The sequence below is a fragment of the Aplidium turbinatum genome, chromosome 17, assembly GCF_918807975.1.
Source record: "Aplidium turbinatum chromosome 17, kaAplTurb1.1, whole genome shotgun sequence".
Lineage (NCBI taxonomy): Eukaryota > Metazoa > Chordata > Ascidiacea > Aplousobranchia > Polyclinidae > Aplidium > Aplidium turbinatum.
Genome location: NC_137488.1, coordinates 16,011,497 through 16,031,727, shown reverse-complemented (window position 1 = coordinate 16,031,727; position 20,231 = coordinate 16,011,497). Strand labels below are relative to the sequence as shown.

Below are 20,231 nucleotides of genomic sequence, written 5' to 3'. Positions count from 1 at the left end.
AATAAATCTACACACATTGACTAATTATTGCTGGGCAATAAAAAAAAAATAAAAATATTAGTGTGTTTGGTGCATGATATTCATGTGTACATGTGTGTTTGGTACATGTGTGTTTGGTATTCAAGCAAATTACCTTTACCTAAATTATCACCGGAGTTTGCCGACCACTGTATTATGTAAAACTTTTGGCAGCTCAAAACTTTTGTTGTCTGATTTTACTGTTGATATTTTGGCTTTGCCTATAGGCTACTGTAGCCTATCATTCACTTGCAACTGCTGTTGGGCTGCATCTAATTTATGTAATGATATAAACAAATAAACATAGATATAAACGAAAATACATAAAAGTAATAAAATAAGCATACAGTAGGTCTATAAACACAAACTTTATAAATACACCAAATACAGTTAGGCTACCATTCACCAAAACCAGAGGCTCTTTCACCCTTTTTGGTCTCATCAGAGGGTTCATATTCAAATAGAGTACCGGTAGGCCTATAGGGTAATAGGTTAGGTAAATAATAAATAATCACAAATAATAAATATGAATATATGTTTTATATACATATAATATTATAACGAAAACAATACAATTTACCATAATAATAAAATAAAGAAATACTAATATAAACATAAAATGCATAGGCTACGTTAATTTGAACTGGAAAAAAGTTATCTGAACAAAAAAAGAAGTTAATGATAAACACAAAATTTTTGTTTAGGTTTTTCAATTCAAGCAATGCAGTGTCCTGATGGAATGACGTGAATGCTTGCATTTGATGCACTAAAAGAAGAATTTAAGCCATATCCCAATTTCTCATCCCCCCCACCAAAAACATTGTTATGGCAACAGTCTAACAATTTCTGTTTATGATGTCATTACTACGAATTTCCACCAATGGTGAAGGCCACAGGGTTGAAGTTGAACTCTGAACTCTCAAGTTCCAGGAATCAGCTGGGCTTTAGGGACAGTCTCCCTAAGGCCGAGAGAAGAGTTGGTGCTACTGGGGTTAGTTGCGGAAAGGTTGTCAAACAGATGGTTTTAAGACGACACAGATATAATCAAATAACTATAAATGACCAAGTGGGTCATATGTTCGATAGCTGCTTTGAGATACCGGTAACTTGTTTAGATTGGAACACATTTTTGAATGAAATGTAGGCCAGGGTTGACAAGCTGGATGCAGTATAGCCTACTTTTTCTATAGTGTCACTTTGAAATGGTATTTCACTTTATAGCCTATTTAATAATATCGGTCTCAACAACCTATCTTAGTTAGTTTTACAAACTTCTCAAAACTTTCAAAGATATGTTGTTTGTAATCATATTTCAAGTGTTAGGCTTAGTTTGCAAACAAAGCAGTGCAGGTTGCTCAATGAATGAAATTTTCCTCCACTGTAAACCATTTTTTTTTTACTAAGATAATGCTCAATCCTGCATGGTTACTTAATGTCAGGACCAAGCCTTTTTTCAATTTTGTGTTGGCAGATAAACAAAACACAATAAACACAAAAGGTTTAACTGTGTTTTGTTACAGAAAAGTTTAGGCCTAGTACAGATTGTTTTAATTCCTAATCAGTAAGAACAATATATGTCAGAGGTATAGAAGGGACAAAAACATATGTCAAAACATGGTTGACATTGAAAGAAGCCATTTACTTAAAAACTTGACATGGTTTCAAATCAAAATAGTTCACAACTTAATTCAAACCTTAAAGAGAGAGAGAGAAAATTTTTATTTTGTTGTGAAAGTGGTACAGTACAAGAATAATTGTATAAGTGTGAGAAAAAACGAGCACAATGAAAACTAAATTCCACAACAGACATGAAGCAACGAAAAACTGTATCAGTCATTAAGTCAGGTATTTCTTGTGTTCTTAATGTAACAGATGCCAAGCATTGGCAAACCTACCTTTAAACTACAAAGATGATCAGAAAAAATTAGAAGAAAAACAATAATAAATTGACTAATTGTCGCAATGTGCAAAGCATGCTTGCGTTAAGAAGACACAGCAACATGGTGAAGTAAAGTTCTTCGATTCATTAAAGGAACATTTATCTTTAGAACAAGAAAGCTTTTTCTGAATTTAAATACTGGAAATTTTATATGGTGCTTGAAACTTGAAAGTACGATGTGGAGTTTCAGTTTGTTGTTACTCTTGTACAATATCATCACAGTCCATCGTCCTTGATATGCACAGCTCACAAAAATGCCAAGAATTAAACGATCATTATTCAACCATGCCATTTCTTTATTCACAGAGTTATGTGCTCATTAAAGTAAACTTCCTGGACTGGCTTGAGCCATGAAGTTTGGCTAACTTAGTTTCATGCATTATTTGTTTTCACCAGGTTAACTGTAGAAAGTTTAAGTTGCTCTAACTGCAACATACAATTTCTGCTTGTATATGTATAAAATTGCTTCATTTGACAATTAAGCAGACAATATCACAAAGTCTGAAAATCAATCTTCTTGCCACTGGACAGACTTTGTTATTTTGATATCAGCCCATCTTGCAACATCTTTATATTTTGTTTGTGTTTCTTTGCTTGACCATTTGATCATGTATGCTGGATTGGAAAGGTAACTTTGTAACCTTATTTTGCATGAACTTGATGTAGCAAATAGAGCTTCATTTGACTTATTTTCAGTCAGGTGTTTACTTTAGTAGGCTAGTACCTATAATATAACTTAATTGAAAGATTAAACAATATTTTGATCAAAAATTATTCTTTAAAATGTTAGTGCGTTTTTGTTAGAAACCATCCTTGATAATGAACCACATGTGATATTGTGATAGTGCTCAAAATTTCTCTGAAACCAGTTTGATTGAAAGTGGCCTCAACTATAAGCCAGAGCATTTAAGTGGATTTCGATGTCATGTATTTCCTATCATGTTACTTTCACAGCATCAAAATAAAATATATTCAACCTAATGAGTTCAAGTTATTTGTATTCTAATCATTTTTATCTCATAAATATGACATGGCATACCCATTTGCTGTTCGATTCTTTATTAGAGTGAGTGTACAGGACTACTGGCACAAGCAATTTTCCATTTTTTTATACAAAAATACAACCCTAAAAATTTAAGTCTATAAGTCTCGACATATAATTGAATGACCATGACAGGTCTATTACACTAGTTTCTGTATCACATCCTATTGGTGTCTAATTTTAGCTTGCTTTTATGTTCTGAAGATTTTATTATGCTTTTTTTATAATTACTTTACTCAGAATCATGTGTTTATATCTGTTTTATTTGAGATTTTTATATTTTGCTTTAAAAGTAATATACCGTACCTAACATAAAATTGTTTTCATGAAAATGTATGTCATCAAAATAAATCAAAACTCTAAAATTATTCAAAGTTCCATAATGAACTACTGTATAACTAAAAAGACTTGCTTAACATCAAAGTGCACAGCATTAAGAAAAGAAAAACGGCTTTCAAACAGAGATGAAAGCCAATTCATCTGTTTGATATACAGAGAAATCTTGCTCATTAATGTACACAACATTTTATTTATTTTTGTTGTTCAGTTTATTTTTTTTTGATTTACAGAAAGTCCAGTCAAGAACATTGGACATCGCCTCCAGGAAGGTAAACTAATGTTTATTTTTAAGTACCGTTATGTTATTGTAAAAGAAATGTATGTGTTTTCCTTGTGTTGAAAAGATTCAAAGATATTTTTTATTCATTCTTCTTCTTTTTTGTTTGGACCTTCTTTGCCAATCCAGGGATCGAGAAGCTTTACTTTTTACCACCCTTGGGCACTGGGCAGTGTGGCGACTCGGTCTACTCTAGATGTTTGGGTAGGTGTTGAGCAGCCATTGAGTTTTCATCATTCAGTTCACACAGAGCATGCACACCATTTGGCGCATGGTAGATGGCGCAGTTACAGATGGTGTGGTCTGCGATTTGTTCTTCCTTGCCACACTCACAGATCACGGATGGAGCTATCCCCTATTTGTGCATGTTGAGCGAAATAGTCCGATGCCAGTTAGCAGGCGGTTGAGTTGCACCCAGGCCTTCCTTAACAAATGCATTCCGGTTAGGTGCAGGCCGGTGTTGGAAATGAAACTTTGGAGTCTTGAGGGTTATTTTATTCATTTATTTTTGAATATTCTTTTTGTGTAAATCAAGTACGTACTATGTTAGATTCATTGATGTTACAAAGTTTTGTATGTCTGTGGTACAACAAAGTGAACTTTCTACCAAGGCTCTATCAATATAGTATACATAGGTTTTTTAACTGTTGCATATTAATTGTACCAAGATTTCTTTGTAACAAAGAGGCAATGCTTTACAATGTCTAGATCAGTGGTTCTCTACCTTTTTGTCTTGGTGGACCCCTTTTGGTGTCTTCGAAGCGGTCGCGGACCCCTAAAAATTTCAATTTGAAATTTTGGTATATCGCGTTTCCTTATAAGAATTAGAAAAGCAACACACTTAAAAGAATTTGCTGAATTCGCAACGCACTTGACGATTGTAGGTAACTGCTCTAGGCTGCTGCTGAGTCGGAGTCTGCCTCGCTTTCTGACCTAGTCTTGTTCTGACACGATCCCTGTTCCATATCTCGAAAGCTGAAACCTCAATTGCTAAGGTAACAGGGATCAGTAGTCAGTAGATGTAACAGAAAATATATTTCGCACTTGCTAGTGCATGCGCTTTGTCGATGTGGGATTTTAGAGTGTTACATCTACTGACTACTGATCCCTGTTACCTTAGCAATTGAGGTTTTAGCGCTTGACGATTGATGAGATTGATGAAGTTATGTTATGACTTATGAGCTATATGTTGGCACACAGGATCAAACATCGGTAAGCTATATGCTCATTTGATGTTTTTCTATAACTTTTATCAAAAGTTAATAGAATACTTGCGACCGTTACAAAGAATTTCTCCCTTTTTTCATTTGAAATCAATATTAATTCGTTATAATCACAGTCATTGCAAAACTGTGAGTGGTGATAGACTGCTGACTAACGTTTGTATTTCTAAATTAATCATTGATCAACAATCTGTTGTCTTAAAAGAATTTAGTTGAACATAGCCAACATAGCCTTATTAATGGTTTAAGTAATTTATATGATATTTAGTTAAGAAACCAAACCTTTGTGCAATGTCCTTTGCAATTTCAAACGACGCACCAGTGCGTTGCGACTTACAGTTTAAGAATCACTGTAGGCTAATACATAAACAAAGCACAAACAATTTTTAAATTTCTTAATTTATCCGTCATGTTGAAAACTCGGAAACTTTCGCGGACCCCCAGAAATCGCTTCACGGACCCCTTGGGGTCCGCGGACCCCCGGTTGAGAACCACTGGTCTAGATTGTCAAACGAGTTTATTTCCTTAATATTATGGTCTACTTTTGTATCTCACAATGGCATATCTTATAGGAATAAATACTTTCGGTAGAAGTGGCGCTAGAAATAGTATTCCATACAGCAAAATTTACATTAAGATGTCTGTAGACGTTGAATCAATGTAAAAATGACAGATTTTGCTGTTTGGGATATGACTTACAAGTACTCCATTTTTTTGGTGAACTCTGAACTTATGATTTGAAATAGTCATCTAATAATGTTATTTTATTACTTTAGTATAATGGATGATGATGAACCTTCTAGAGATATATCTAGTAGAAGCATCAGAGACCAGAAAATTGAACGCCAGGTATGGTGCAAGAACATTATTTGCACATCATTATGTTTGTCACAGTCTTAGCTTAAGAGAATTATTTCAGTAGTTTCCAATTCCAAAATATACAGTGGGCAACACTTAATTGGCCCAATTTGGCAAAGTCTCAGTCTGATCAAGTGAAGCTAACTGTTTTGTTCTCAACCGTAATTAACTAGTTTGTTTTTGTTCTCAGAAACTGAGAGAAGAGAAAAGACAGCAACGCAAAAAACATGAATCTTCGATGCTTGTTTCAACTGATGTTCCTCGAATCGGTTCAGCAGGAAAATCTAGACCTTCTACAGCATCACGAAGAGATGAAACACTTCCTCTGGTAGAGAGTCGAAACACAAACAACAAATATAATCATGGTATGACAATATGCAATGCCTGGAGTATGTAATTTCGAAAATAGACATTCTTTATGTGAAGAAGTTTCTTTGTTTATATAAATAAATCGATCATGTCAAATGGTTTGTATGTATGCTTTTCTGGGGAGATATATCTGCAACTTATAGAATTTACAATTCACATGTTGCGCAAGCTAGAAGATTGGAAAAAAGTATGATCGATTGTAACTATTTTGTATGTATTGGTTGCTAATTTTTTTCACATTAAAGTAGTTAGTTGAGTTTTTTTTTTTAAATACTGTAGCTCTTTTTATAAAAACCCGATCTTTTACATCACTTTTCTTCAACGCACTATGCCTGTATCTTTTTCTATGACAATTTTACATTTCATTTTTGCATTTTTATTAATATCTATGAGCTTTCCATTTAGCAACTTTCCAAGTGATGCACTACTTGTGCATATTAGAATACGGCGTTCATACATTTTATAAGTGTCAGCGACACATTTGTTCTTTCAATTAAACCATTTCTTTTTTGGATACTTTAGTTCCCAATTGCTAAGTTAACCAAAGAGGTTGTAGTGGGTGGCCTACTTAATTCATTCCAGAGGAAAAAAACAGTTGGATTGATTGCATTTTACCAATTTATCATCCAATCCATGTGTCATATAGCTACACTGCTTTAAAATCTGAAGTAGCACTGGGGTGTGCGATGATTACTTTGTAGATAAAAATTAATGGACTTCTTACGAGAATCCACCTTGACATGCCCCTATTTCACCACGAGATGTTTTCAGCTGCGTACGACAACCCCAGTCTTGAAAGCGAAGAGCAAAACGTGACCATGATCAACGTTCTCCCAAGTAGCAACCCATACAGCACGATAGAACCTCGCCAGATGTCCCACTCGCCACAACATAAGTTGATAGAAGAAAGTCCTGACGTCGTCCCCCCTCGCCAAACCGACACCCAGCGCAAGATGGCAAAGCTAGGTATGTTTGTGATCGAATGTAACTTCTTTACCTGTATGGTGTCTGAGATATTTTTTGCAAAACCTGCATGTCTCAAAATTTATATAAGGTGACAAAACTGACGAAATTCCTGTATTTGAATACTTGTTATGTCGCGATACACCAAAAATATGCCATAACTTTGTAATAGAATTCGTAGAGCCTTTGTTGATGTGTAAAGTTTTTATTGTTTTATCCCGCAAAACGCATTTTTTGATGTTGTAGCCTATGGGCCTAATGAGTACAGGAAACCGTAAAGGTTACGGTAGTTATTGTAATATAACTGAGTTTTTTTTCGGACACATTGCACGTTGTCTTTTGAGTTTTTTCTGCTTCAACACTTTCGATAAAACTTAGAAGATATAAATGAAAAAATACTTGTTACAACAGAGCGGCACTATCGTGGTCGTTGGTTTGAATAACTTCCTCAACGTTTCCTCAATTGTAGATTAAGCGGCTTGGCAATAATGGCAACAGTTATTAATTACTACATTGGTTGTACGCACGCACACTGGCTGCACATGCATATTTATTTCACGAGACATCATTGACTATTGCATAGTCACTGTTGCAGTTGGTTTTTGCCGCAGTTCTATTTTCATCAATTGATAAGTGATTTCCGATTGCAGTACATTTTGTAGTAGAATTAAAACTTTTGAAAAGTAAACGAGAAAATGCGTGATGGGGTAACGGAACATTCGCAAAAGGATAGCGTTGATTACTTTCTGTTTACATTTGTGGGATGACAAATATTCATAACATGAGCAAGAAAATCTTTCTTACGGATGATGGTTTGCGTTTGTAATATGTTAATTGGTAAGGACTATTGTAGATATGTTTGAAATACATCCACCAAATGTTTTGTGGCCGCTGTAAAAATTCTCTAGTGTCTGATAAACACATCGGAAGGATTGGATTTGAGGAATATATAAACCGTTGTGTTTCTTGGTTGTATAATGTTTTTGGTACAAGCTAAACTTTCCGGCAAGGCTTTTTTGCGAAATTTTCACCAAGGCTTTTTGTTTGCAAAAATCTAATCTAGCTCTTTAATGATAGTAGAAGAAGCAATAGAAAGCATAGCAATGTCTTAAAGGTTGAAGTTTGAATTCGCAGCTACATTGGATGATGCCCCTCTATATGACCCTCCAATGTTTTTTCATTGCTGGGAAAGTGATGCCGAAGATACTGGTTTGCAACTCAAACAATACATCGTTATTTTACATTGTTTCAACGTCATTAAATGTTCTCTTAGCTCAATGTTGCATTGACGTCCAAGCATTGTCCTTCACAAGTCTGTCGCTTCCAGTCTTGTTGCATCTTGGCTAAATAATTTCCTTTTTCGTGAATGTTTGTGTCTTTGTGACAAGTTATGATTGAAGCATTGTTCTTAGTTAATGTTATGGTTTTTATTGGTTGCATAAATTTCACCTGCACGAGGCAGCCAGTTATCACAATAAGGTTGATGTAAAATAAACAAAAACCAAAATTTTATCATTAAAGTTTTCGATACTATCAAAAGTTTGTATTAATTGGCCATCTGAAATCTTCAGAAGACAACGTTATGTTTTTTGCAACTAGACACATTTCGTTGTTTATGTTTGAGAAATTACAAAGTAAAAAGTCGATGGTGATTCGCCAGACTTAGCAATAAAATCATCGTTGAGCGGTCATCAAAAAGCCACTTGCTCAGAAGGTCAGATTGTTTTCATCTGCAACAAACTGCCAGATTTTCTTCTTTGATTCATGGTTGCCTGTAGAAAATCGTTGAAGGGAAGGCCCTGCCGGCCTGCTGAGTTTTCAGTGAAAGTGAGATTCATCTTTTGTCCATTCAAGCGTTACCTTCATTTTGCAGCAAGTAATGCATAAACGTTCTAGTTCATTGGTTGTTGTTTGTGTTTTCTGACAACGCCTCTTCACAGTATGACAAAAATGCAGCCGCTATGTTTCCAGCCACTTTCGTTTTCACCTTGCCAGACTTTCCTATCCAGCTGACAAGCATATGAGAACACACAGCATCTCACTAAACATCATGGTTAATTGCTTTTCAGTATTTGTATACAGTGGGCTCCACTTTAACTATCATATGAACATGAAGAAGAGAGGATGGTTTCTCTTTATCAGGTTTTCTATTTTTGTCTTCACTAAAAGCAGTTCGCTACTCATGTGCCTGTGTGTAGTCACACACCATGGCAACCCATCACAAAGCCACCGAACAGACACTTCACACTGATTGTCGTGTGGGTCACGACGATAGTTGTAACTGAAGATTATGTAATCATTTATAGCAGGGGTCACCAACCTTTTTTGCATCCGGGCCACTTTGGCACTAAGGAGAGCTGTGGCGGGCCGCACTAATAAAATGTTAGGTAGGTTAACTTTTATGCTAAAAAGGAACGCATTTCATACCCAGTATCCAGCGTTACATGTTGTTCATATTTATGTTAGAATACCGCAGCAACAAAATTAATCAAACAACGTTACTGCCAGGCCAAGCTCCTTTTACAACACTTTTGACTTCTTTAACAATGCCTAATAAACGAGGCCACTTGTTTTGTGCACTTATAGCGAGGCGAGCGGTTTCATCAGAATATTCATCGCCAAGCAAGAGTGGTGTTGTTACTTCGCTTCGCAAAAGATATCTTGCAATTAACAGTTTCAGTAAACAAGGAAATGTTTGACACTTCGTAATACAGGCAACAATAGTGACCTGCAAACATATCAGCGAAAAATAGGCTCCAATAACATGGAAAAAGACACCAGGCACCATGAAACAAACGTTTGTGGAAATCACCGAAAAACGTAATTCATGAACAGTGTTCCCTCTAAAAAAGCAATGAGTTGGTTTTTCATCTTTTTTGTGAGAGTCTATAATACCGTCTTTCTTTTATTATAAGACAACTGTCACTTGTGCTTATCAGCATGGCAAGAATTTGTTGATTAACAACATTTTGCAGTACTTGCTTCAGCAGTACATATACTAAAATTCGAACGATACAGAGAAGATTAGCATGGTCCCTGCGCAAGGATGACTTGCAAAATCGTGAAGCGTTCCATATTTCTTTAAAAAAAAACATTTTGCAGTAGGCTACTAAGCTAAATTATTTTATAATACAATCAGAAAAAGTCTTTAAATTTATATATAATATTTTGCCAATTTATTATGATATAAATTGAGTTGGCACACCGACCTATTTTGCCAACAAAAACTTGCATTTATAAAGAGAACACTGCTCGTGAAATACAATAACTGTGAAACACGCACTAGTGTTTACATGACATTTGCAAACTTAAAATGAGCAACCCTATGCTCACAGACAATTTCAAAATTCGAAAACAGACGTTTTAATCAACCACTGGGACAGTGTGGCTGGACATCGCATTGGAATAACTTTAAGCAATCCCCACCTAGAACTATAGTCTGATTGTTTGGTTGGTGGAATCGTATGCAAAGCGAAAATATGCTTCCCGGAAAGTATTTTTTGCCTTCATGCTCCTTAACTCCTCAAGAAAAGTATTTTTAGTTATACTTGCACGCTGATACCTTCCGCGGGCCGCATGCGGCCCGCGGGCCGCCAGTTGGTTACCCCTGATTTATGGTAACATAACTGCTGCCATTACGTATTTGGTTACCGAGCATGTTTCAATATATTATTTAGCTGAAATTTGCAACAGTTAATGTGGTGGATTGTTATTGAAATTACGGTATAACTATTTTGAAGTAGAGTACTTTCACAAGCACTGTACATTACAGATAACGATAATTGACTGCACTAATTTAAGTGTGAAGGTTTTAACGACTTCTTGACTAGCCAACACTATATCGCATTTTTATAAAATCACATCATGTTATATGGCTGATGTCGCAAATGTTTTTGAGCTCATTTTGCCAATGTTTATATTCAAACTCTAATTCTATAACAGCAATATCGTTCAGTATATTTTCAGTATCCACAAATTTTAAAAATTGTTAGGGCTGCCTGGTTTTTCAACATCAACGTGGTGTGTATTTGTTGATCCAGTACTTCGCATTGTGCTTTTGTTTTGTTTATGTCTTATTCATTATGTTACTTGGTCATTTGCCGTTTCATTTGATGTCAGTGGTTTCAATTTCGTATTTGTCATAAAATTTCAACAAGTTTTGTATCTGTTTGTTATAACTATGAAGCGGCACCACTTTCCGCTTTTGAAAAGCAAATGCGTCCGCTACCTGATTAAAGCAGTCCCACTTTCACAGCTCTGCTTTGCTGGAAACAATGAAGCTTGTACTTTATTACTTAAATTGAGATGACTACAAATTGATGATACTGTGGTGTGATTGCTTAATCTTTGAAAATTTTATTTGCGTTGGGTTGAGACTCAAGATTCTGTTTGCGTAATTTAACTTATTCATTTTTATATGCATGTTGAAGTGAAATGGCAACACTGCGCAATAGGTTGTCGAAATGAAATTATTTGTGTTCGACTTGCAATAACACTACCATGTCATGCTGCAGGCATGGCTGCGAGTGCCGACTTCGATGTGGACTCAGAAGAGGAAGAGACAGAGCAAGGGATGATGGCGATCGGTCCTCGTCCTCCTACTGCCCAGTCCATGGGAAAACGGCCACAATCTGCCATGAAATCCCTTGAGGTAATGGCAAGTAGTCATCACTGTTTAAAACAATGTTTTTGGTAAGAGGAAGAATGCTTGAAATAGCTTATAAAAAACGCCTTTTGTATATTCCCACCGAGATAGATGTTTCATGGCATGGTATATACGGTATGAGATATTAATAACTACTCCCAAGTACCTCACAAGTGACGTTGTATTTGCCAAGCGAGTACAGGTCGCCCCTTGACTTTCAACTGAGTGTGAGTGAAGTGCTTTTGCTCTCAAACTAAATGATAAACGTTCAAGACGCTTTGTTCCCTGTTTTATCAGTGATAAGTAAAAGTATATCATCTGCCAAACCCAGAATATTGTGTAGTGTCCATCTGCGTTTAAACACAGGATGTAAGTTATGGTTGTGAGATAGATGTTCAGCCATTTTGCTGACGTGCATATCGTTTTTAAAAACCTACTGTACAGACTTTGTAAGTTTTTTACCTCATCAAATGTTATCTGATAGATATAAACGGTTTACGATTTTTTCTAAGGGAAAAAAACGCAAAACAAGTGTTCCCCTGCTCCCGATGTTCCTTGACGGGAAAAGCGTCTTTGATGCAGCATCAAGCAGTTACTCCTTTCTTAACGACATGGTACTTTCCCCTGCTCCTCCTTTGCCCCACACTAATAGCAGCCCCAAAAGTAGGGACATGTTCGACTCAGCTTTCTCCTCTGGTACCACACATCGTCGATTTTCGACTAAGTTTACGAATGAAAAAGCCTTGGCTTTGGCAAGTATACGAGTGTGTTGGTAGAGACTCACTTGCTGTAGCTGATATTTGGAACGGTAGCATAATACCACTCGATTCTCTCATATTCTGATTGCAATAACACTTTCTAATCTATATTTTATTGATCTTTGATTGTGAGACCCACGGAACGCAATGCACGAAATTCTTTGTTCAAAGATGGACAGTCTTTCTCTTGATTGGGTTCCGCCTCGTTGGTTGTGTGACGTCACGTTTTGTTTGCGTTGAAGCTTTTTGCGTGTATTCATCACTTGATCTGTCTAAGACTAAACCTGACACAGATATGCCCCTGAACAGCTTATGGTGATAAATTTTGTAGGAATAATGTTAATCTTCATAGCCTTTGCTGCAGCTTGCCATTTGGTTGCAAGAGGTAACTCAATTCCTTCAAATTCAAAGTACACGCACTCATAAAAATACAATAAACTAATTTTAGCTTTGAAATAAGTCACTCGAACCGTTATGTGTTACCACTGCGCCTTTACTGGCCTTCCAACACCAAAGCAAAACAAACATTTCTTTCAATGAATCTCAGTGAAAAAATGCACTTGGTCTACTTGTGAGGTTTACTGGCAACCATACATTACATAACTTTGTCATATACGGCACCCACTCAAGGCTTTGGTCAACGAGCATACGATTTAACTGGCACGCGTTTTGTCTGGTGTGGTGTGTGGTCACAGTGCTTTACTAATTTACTTTATTAGCTTCCTGGTTTAGGCTTCCACCGAGAAGAATAAGAAAGATGTGGCAGTTAATTCAACTGAAGGATATGCAGCAGGTGCAGGAAATCCTCTGCTAATGTCAGCACCAGGGAAAGAGAGTCAGTCAAGAGCAGGAAAGTTAGCTGGCCCAATGCATACCCCAGCTTCATCGACACAAACCACGCTTAAGAACAGCCGTTTGATAAAGCGAGACAGCTGGGTTGAGGCTGCCGACGGTTGGGAGAACACGAGACAAGAATGGCATAAAAATAACGAAGTCTCCTCCACTCAAGTCACAGATTTTGATATGAACGACGAAGATATTGAAGGTGAAAACTCGAGGTAAAGATTAGAGAAAATTATCGTAAAATAACATAAATAAAAATGTGGATTTAACACGCTAAGCTTGTTAACATTTTTTCGTGTAATCTCTCCATTGTTTTAAACAGGAAATTTTTTGAAAAACCACACTTTTGTAGCAGTTGTCTATTTTTAGTACCCATGCTTAATTTTATGGGTAGAAAATACTTTCCAAGGATTGAGTGATGGCAATATGAGCTTTCCACCGGGGCACTGGCCAAGCAGCCAACGTAAACTATTTTTTCCACGTGGTATACACTTGCCATTATCGCAACGTTGCTTTACGGATGTCATCTCACAATGCTAGGTTCCTTGTTTTCATTCTTGGCTTATGCATACCATATTTTTGATTTTGAAAGCAAGAAAACTGCTTTCTACTTGGTAACTTTTGGCTGTTCACCTCGGTTCATAATCACTGAAGCAGGAAAACTATTTTGGAGTTTGTTGATTAATTCAAAATGCTAACGAGTTTTTCACATTTTAGATGCAAAAACACACTCTAATTACGTACCCTTCATGGGGTCCTGCTCTCTGCCCGATAGCGAACGGCTGTCTTATAGATGGATAATAGTGATCAGTCTTTTATCGCAAACTTTGTTGGTATACGTGCCCCGTGCTAACTGTCTACTCTTGAAAACTCAACTCAAGGCTGTTGCTATTTGAATGCAACAGCACTTATTAATTTATGTTGAATTTTTCAGCAATTCATAAACAGTTTAGTTGCATTAAAAGCTAGTTTTGCATGCATCTTGGAGTCTTTTTACTAGAGGTGGTAAAACCTTTCTTACATCCAAGTTGTATTACATTCTGCTTGAATTTGCAGCCTTGTAGCATGGCCAATTGGTCAAATTCGTCATCTTAGACCAGTGTTTCTTAACCTTTTCGGCGCTCGTACCCTTTGAGGCTTTGAGCTTTCATGAAATTTTCTCGTACCCCCTGTTAGTGATGGTCTTAGGATATTTCTGGCCCTGTGTGGAATATGCTTTGCGGGCCCCAATGACAATGATCCAATTCAGTAGCGTAGCCAGGTATTTTGAAAGGAGAGGGTGTTTTTGACGGCCGGCAGGCAAAGCCTGATGGTGTGTTCGCCGAAAGTGACACCCAGCGGCAGGGGGTCTCGTGGCCTCCCCCAGAAAATTTTGAAAAATTACTTTGAATTTGGTGCATTCTGAGAGCATGTTCAACAAAAATACTGGCAGGCTACTTGCTTGTCAATCGAATTGAATTTTTTCCATTGGAAATGACAAAATTACTGCATTTTCTGATAGGGACAGTACATTACAGTATGATCTACAATCCCTAATTTTCTGACTAAATTGCGGGCCCTGTGCGATCGCACAGTTTGCACACCCCAAAGATCGGCACTGTCTACAATGGCCAACGGAAGCAAATAAAATTGTAATAATAGTGTATTTATAACTTACGTGTTGAATGTATGCATTAAAAACAGTCTTGTACCGTAAGTTCAACAATATTCATCAGTCAATCTACGAATCGCTATTTTGTTGATCAATTGTCAATGATCATATTGAAACGAAGTTCTTTCTTTGAGATGGACACACGCATATCTCATGGATCCAAACGATTCCTCGGCTTAGTTTTGATGTTTACAAGAGTTAAGAACCCAGTTTCACATAGGTAGATTGTCGCAAAAGCCACAAGGATTTCTAAAGCTTTTTTGCTAACTGGGGAAATGTGTTGAGTTGCGCACACCAGAAGGCATCCAACTGCATTGGATCAAACTCCATTTTGCTTTTACTACTAGCTTTCATTTCAATAAGATAGTCTTTCATTTGGTCATTACACATTGTTTACACATATGCCTAAATAGCGTATAATTTCACACTGCATGTCGTACCCCCTGCTTTGGTGCTTTGTACCCCTAAGGGGTACACGTACCCCTGGTTAAGAACCCCTGTCTTAGACACATTTATGTTTTTCGGCTGTGTTTTGCAATTTGGACTAGTGGAAGGAAAGACAAATGAAATGTGGAGCAACGTTTATGTTACTCGGTCACAAAGTCGACAAGTTGAAGTTAATATAAACTAATACGTTCAAGCTCAAATTCATGTATTTTGCGCCAAAATGTCATCGATATGAGTTGTCAAGGCGTCATTTCAAAACTGTATTTCCAGTGACAATTATTGTTTCCTGTCATGATGCAGATCTAAGAAGGTTTAAGTCGAATTTAAAAAAACAAAACATGTTTTATTACGTTTTTTATTGTTGTCGTCCAAAGAGTAGCGTCTTACCCTTTTCCAGAAAATTTTTACTTTCACTTTAGTCCCGTTTATCTCCGAGTTAAACTTCACTTCTCGTGTTTCGTTTCAATCAATAATTCAGGACTTCTATTGTTGGCTACTTCTGCGTCAGCGGTCGTAATAAATAATTGACAAAACGAAGTTTACCTAAATGAAGATTTGTTCTTGTAAACTGCGTAATTCCACATGCTACGGTTCTTCGTACAGTCTTAAAATGATTAATGTAATTGCGTTTGTAAGGGTTCGTTCGTCTCTTCACTCCATTGTCTTCGCATGTTACGTTTATTTAAAATTTAAATTCTCTGTTCAGAAAGTTGTTTATTTCAACGTTTTATTTAATGTACCCTGAGGTTACATCAATTTAAAAGGTGCAGCTTTTTTGTCAAGTTGGTCAATCAATTATGTAAGTTTAACATTTTAAAATTTGCTGTGCGTGTTATGAACAAAGTTTCATTGCTGTGAAACCACGTCATCAGACCGTTACGCAACTGTTTGCTACGCGAAATAGGCAAGTCCATTGATATGTGGACATCATTGCTTAATACTCGGCTCCGCACACATAACCTCTTCGATTTATTGCCTAAGTCTTGTGTTGTCTGTCCTGTTAATCTTCAGTTTCCATGTGGTTGCGAGGTTCTAGCACTTAGCAGCAGGGTTGTCGGTATTTTACCCGACTCAAAAAAACCCGGGTGGGTTTTTTAAAAAAAAAAACACTTAAAAAAAACCCAAAAAAACCCATAAAAAAACCCAGAGCATCATATTTGTCCAGTTTTTATTAGAAAATTAAAAAAATGAACAAAAAACACTACAAGGCACTTACAACAAACTTTAAATTAGGACTTAAGTATGTGATTGTGAAGTAAATTTCCAAGAATAAACTGAAAACGCAGTGGATATTGTACATACAGTACACAAAAATCAAGTAATGCCACTTTGTGTATACTACATTGAAACTCATTTATACTAGAAGGCCTTATAGTTAAACTAATGAAAGTACTACTCTACTGTAGTCTGTATATATGGGGTCTGCTACTATTCGGTGAGTCCGATTCGGTGAGTTCCTAACCTCTAACCCTGACCCCAAACACCTAATCCTAAAACGGCAATGATAATTAGGCTACGGTACCCAATAATTTAAAAAAAAAAATTTTAACATCCCCCGTTAAGGGATCGGACTCACCGAATCGGACTCACCGAAACGGGCCATTCTGGCATATATGATGTGAAATGCAATTTAGGAGGCTATTTACCAATTACAGATTCTGGATTCTAACACATGGCTGTTTCAGAGCATTTGCCTCAATGGCCATTGGCCACGCAATCGCTCAATTGCTCATCCATTACTATATATAATATAATATATATATAAATGATAAAAAATATTTAAACAATTAAACATGATGGCATAAATGCTCCTTGCCTTCAAATCTAAAGCAAATGATGCAATAATGTGATTTCTATCATGGTAGCATCAACTTGGTATAGAAATCAGTGGATGATGCAACATCCAACTTGATCTTGAAATTAATGGATGATGCAACACTCAAGCAACAACAGCCCTAGTGCATTATTTTATTGAGTTATGCAAGCATGTACTGTGAGTGAAAGGCACTTCATTCGTAAAAAGTAGTTTTGAGGTGAAATAAGCATGAATCTACCTTTTTTTGCATCTTTTTTAAAAAAACCCAATAAAACCCAAAAAAACCCGGGTTTTTTTAAAAAACCCGGGTGGGTTGGGCTTTTTTAAAAAAACCCGGGTTTTTCTCAACCCTGCTTAGCAGCCCAAGGTTGCAGCAACAAGTTGCGCAGTTTTGTATTCATTCGTCTAGCAAGACTGGTGTCAATACAACACGTTTTTTCTGGGACGACTGCAGTGTTCTTGTGGCAATGTAGGTTGCTTGTTGCACCTGCTGGTTCGTTTCTTGCATTCCTGGGTTCCTTCATGCTCACAGCGTGATAGCTTTGCTTAAAGATATTGTCATCATCCATGACATTTCTTTGTGTTTTCTTTCTGCTAAAAGTATATGGAAACTTGAGTCTGGTGATTTTATATTGTGAGGCGTGAAGTGACTTACTCGACTATTAAGCGTTGTCATCAAATTGCATAAAAAGTCTTATGCGTTTTTTGTGTAATAAGTCGAAGATGACTTGGCTGTATGAAGGTTGCTGTATGCTTACGTCACAAAGTGCTTGCTCATGGTTCAATTGTTCATTTCGCCGCATCACTTTTCTCTAAAGTCGGTAAATGAATACGGCGAGTTGGGCTTGTTCTTGGAATAGGCTTTCTGAATGAAAAATTTGTTTAAACTGCTACTTTACACCGAGAAGTAACTTGACGCCATTGTTTGCCAGAAATTGTTTATTGGTTTGCTTTGAGGCAAGATACTTTTGTGCCATGACAAGCCGAGCTATATATAGCATTCGTGATCAGTGCTGGCGCCTCGTTTACTTTCAGCAAGGAGTGGTTGGCCATTGTGGTTTCAAAATATTATGCCTTACCCTTCAGAAGCCATAATATCGGAGTTATTGCTTTATTGTAATGTCTTTTGAAATTAACGCAACGCAAACTGCTTTTTTCATTAGCTTTTCATCCCAAACAGCAAAAGCCGTCATTTTTATATTGATTCAACGTCGTGGAATCAATGAAAATATGACGGATTTTGCTGTCTAATAATAATAATAGTGATAATGTTGTGGTCTTATTTATTGTCGCTCTACAGCAGCTAAGGTCTTTTAGCGACAGGGCTCATTTTCAATTTAATATCTGGTTTACGATGTCATCACATTATTATCCGACTCATTCTCACTGCGTTATGCAAGAACACAATCGGTACCGTTTTTAAAGTCTTCGTTTTGACCCGACCTGGAATCGATCTAAAATCTACCAGCACTAGAGCCGAAGGCGAAACCACTCGGCCACAGCAGCTGGTGTGTCTTTGAGCCCACCAGACAGTCAATCGCTTGTTTGCATCAATTCAAAATCTGTTGATTTGCTGTCCGGGTACTTCAGTTTCTACTTGTGGGTATGCTGAGTGTTTCAGCTCTATTGTTTTCGTGTTGTGTTGAAAACATGGTTGTTGGTAGACTGAGCCGCAGTCATGGGACCTGTAGAACTTATACGACTTGTGGATATTTCAAAGTGCTGAAATTTTAATTGTTTTTCAAACGTGCATTATCACAGGAAACCTGGTCTATATTTGACAGGTATGCAGTGGCGTAGCCAAGGGGGGGTTTTGGGGGTTACAGCCCCCCCCTTTGGCACACGTGTGACGTCACGATATTGAGAATGATGCTTTCAGTCTAAAAAAAAATTGCCTAATTTTAAACAAAACTGCATTAAAAGATCGAGTTTTGCCAATACCAAACATCTCAGCCAGGAATTAGCAACAAGAAAACATAGAGACTTAGCTTTATTTTTGAAAAATGCCGAAGAAAACATGATCTTATCCTTTTGCTATGCCACCAGACAGCACCATTTTACAGGAATATTCATACTCACATTCTTGTTGAAAATGCTCTCAGAATGCACCAAATTCAAAGCAATTTTTCAAAATTTTCTGGGGGAGGCTCCCCAGACCCCCCGCCGCTGTGTCGTCAAAACCCCCCCTTTCAAAATTCCTGGCTACGCTACTGCAGGTATGCAACACCTAATCCAATTTCCTACAATGTCAAGATGGCCAAATATTTCACTTAAAGCTATTACGCCATGCACAAGAAATGCTTTTAAATCTTCGCGAGTCGTAAACATAAATTTACCCTCAGTAAGCTTCTAGATGGGAAAAATTAAAAAGGATTTTTCTGCAGTTAGTGTATGTAATTTGGTAACCTTGAACATTGGCATCATTCCATTCACTCCACACGCTTTTCATGTAAGCTATTATGAAGTTAAATTATATAGTTGAACGTTACTCTAATATTGTATTATTGCAATCAAAAAGCAATCCCCTTTTTTGGTTGAAGATGTTAGCTTCATGGCAGTGGAACGTATACCTGCTCTGTTACGCCTTAGTCTAGATATTGATTTTCTTGTTATTGATATTGTGTTTTAATATAGATACAAGATATGGCGTACAAGGACAACATTTCAGTCCTTTTTGCTTGGAGTCAACGTCTACAGATGTTGAATCAACGTAAACATCACTGATTTGCTGGCTGAAAACAAGTTATATACTTTTATGAAACTGTTCCCTTCAATGCTCGCCCATGTGACATCTGCTCGTTGTACAAACGAGAGCCAAGATCGTTTAATCCAAGATTAGCAGCCATCGACCTTCCTGGCTTTCCTTTGTTGCTTTTTTATTTTAAAAGATTTCAGTTTTTTGACGTTGCAAAAAAAATGAAAGATATTTCTAAATTGTTGAATTGGCGTCTTTTTTCCAGCTGGCACAATTCGTTCTTGTATTGATTTTACACCTGACGGAAATGTCATCCCCTGGCAGCAAATCAACCGTTCTTTTTACGTT

The 20,231-nt window shown here is 36.8% G+C and overlaps 1 protein-coding gene and 1 non-coding gene across 3 annotated transcripts in view; both read left to right on the top strand.

Annotated features, from left to right (window-relative positions):
* Positions 1–772: 772 nt before the first annotated feature.
* Positions 773–20,231, top strand: part of LOC145786136 (uncharacterized) — a 32,172-nt gene continuing 12,713 nt past the window's right edge. The window contains exons 1-7 of one of the 2 annotated variants that reach the window (XM_082597791.1): positions 773–1,009; positions 3,569–3,607; positions 5,615–5,687; positions 5,887–6,061; positions 6,837–7,031; positions 11,543–11,679; positions 13,164–13,489. In XM_082597791.1, the coding sequence (XP_082453917.1) occupies positions 5,619–5,687; positions 5,887–6,061; positions 6,837–7,031; positions 11,543–11,679; positions 13,164–13,489 (902 nt within the window). In that variant the 5' untranslated portion in view covers positions 773–1,009; positions 3,569–3,607; positions 5,615–5,618. Of the gene's footprint in view, positions 1,010–1,926; positions 2,586–3,568; positions 3,608–5,614; positions 5,688–5,886; positions 6,062–6,836; positions 7,032–11,542; positions 11,680–13,163; positions 13,490–20,231 lie in introns of those variants that run through there. The other variant, XM_082597790.1, reaches the window with a different exon arrangement.
* On the top strand, positions 10,003–10,109 carry LOC145787013 (U6 spliceosomal RNA). The gene has a single exon (XR_014291341.1). It is a non-coding gene; the product is annotated as a U6 spliceosomal RNA (small nuclear RNA).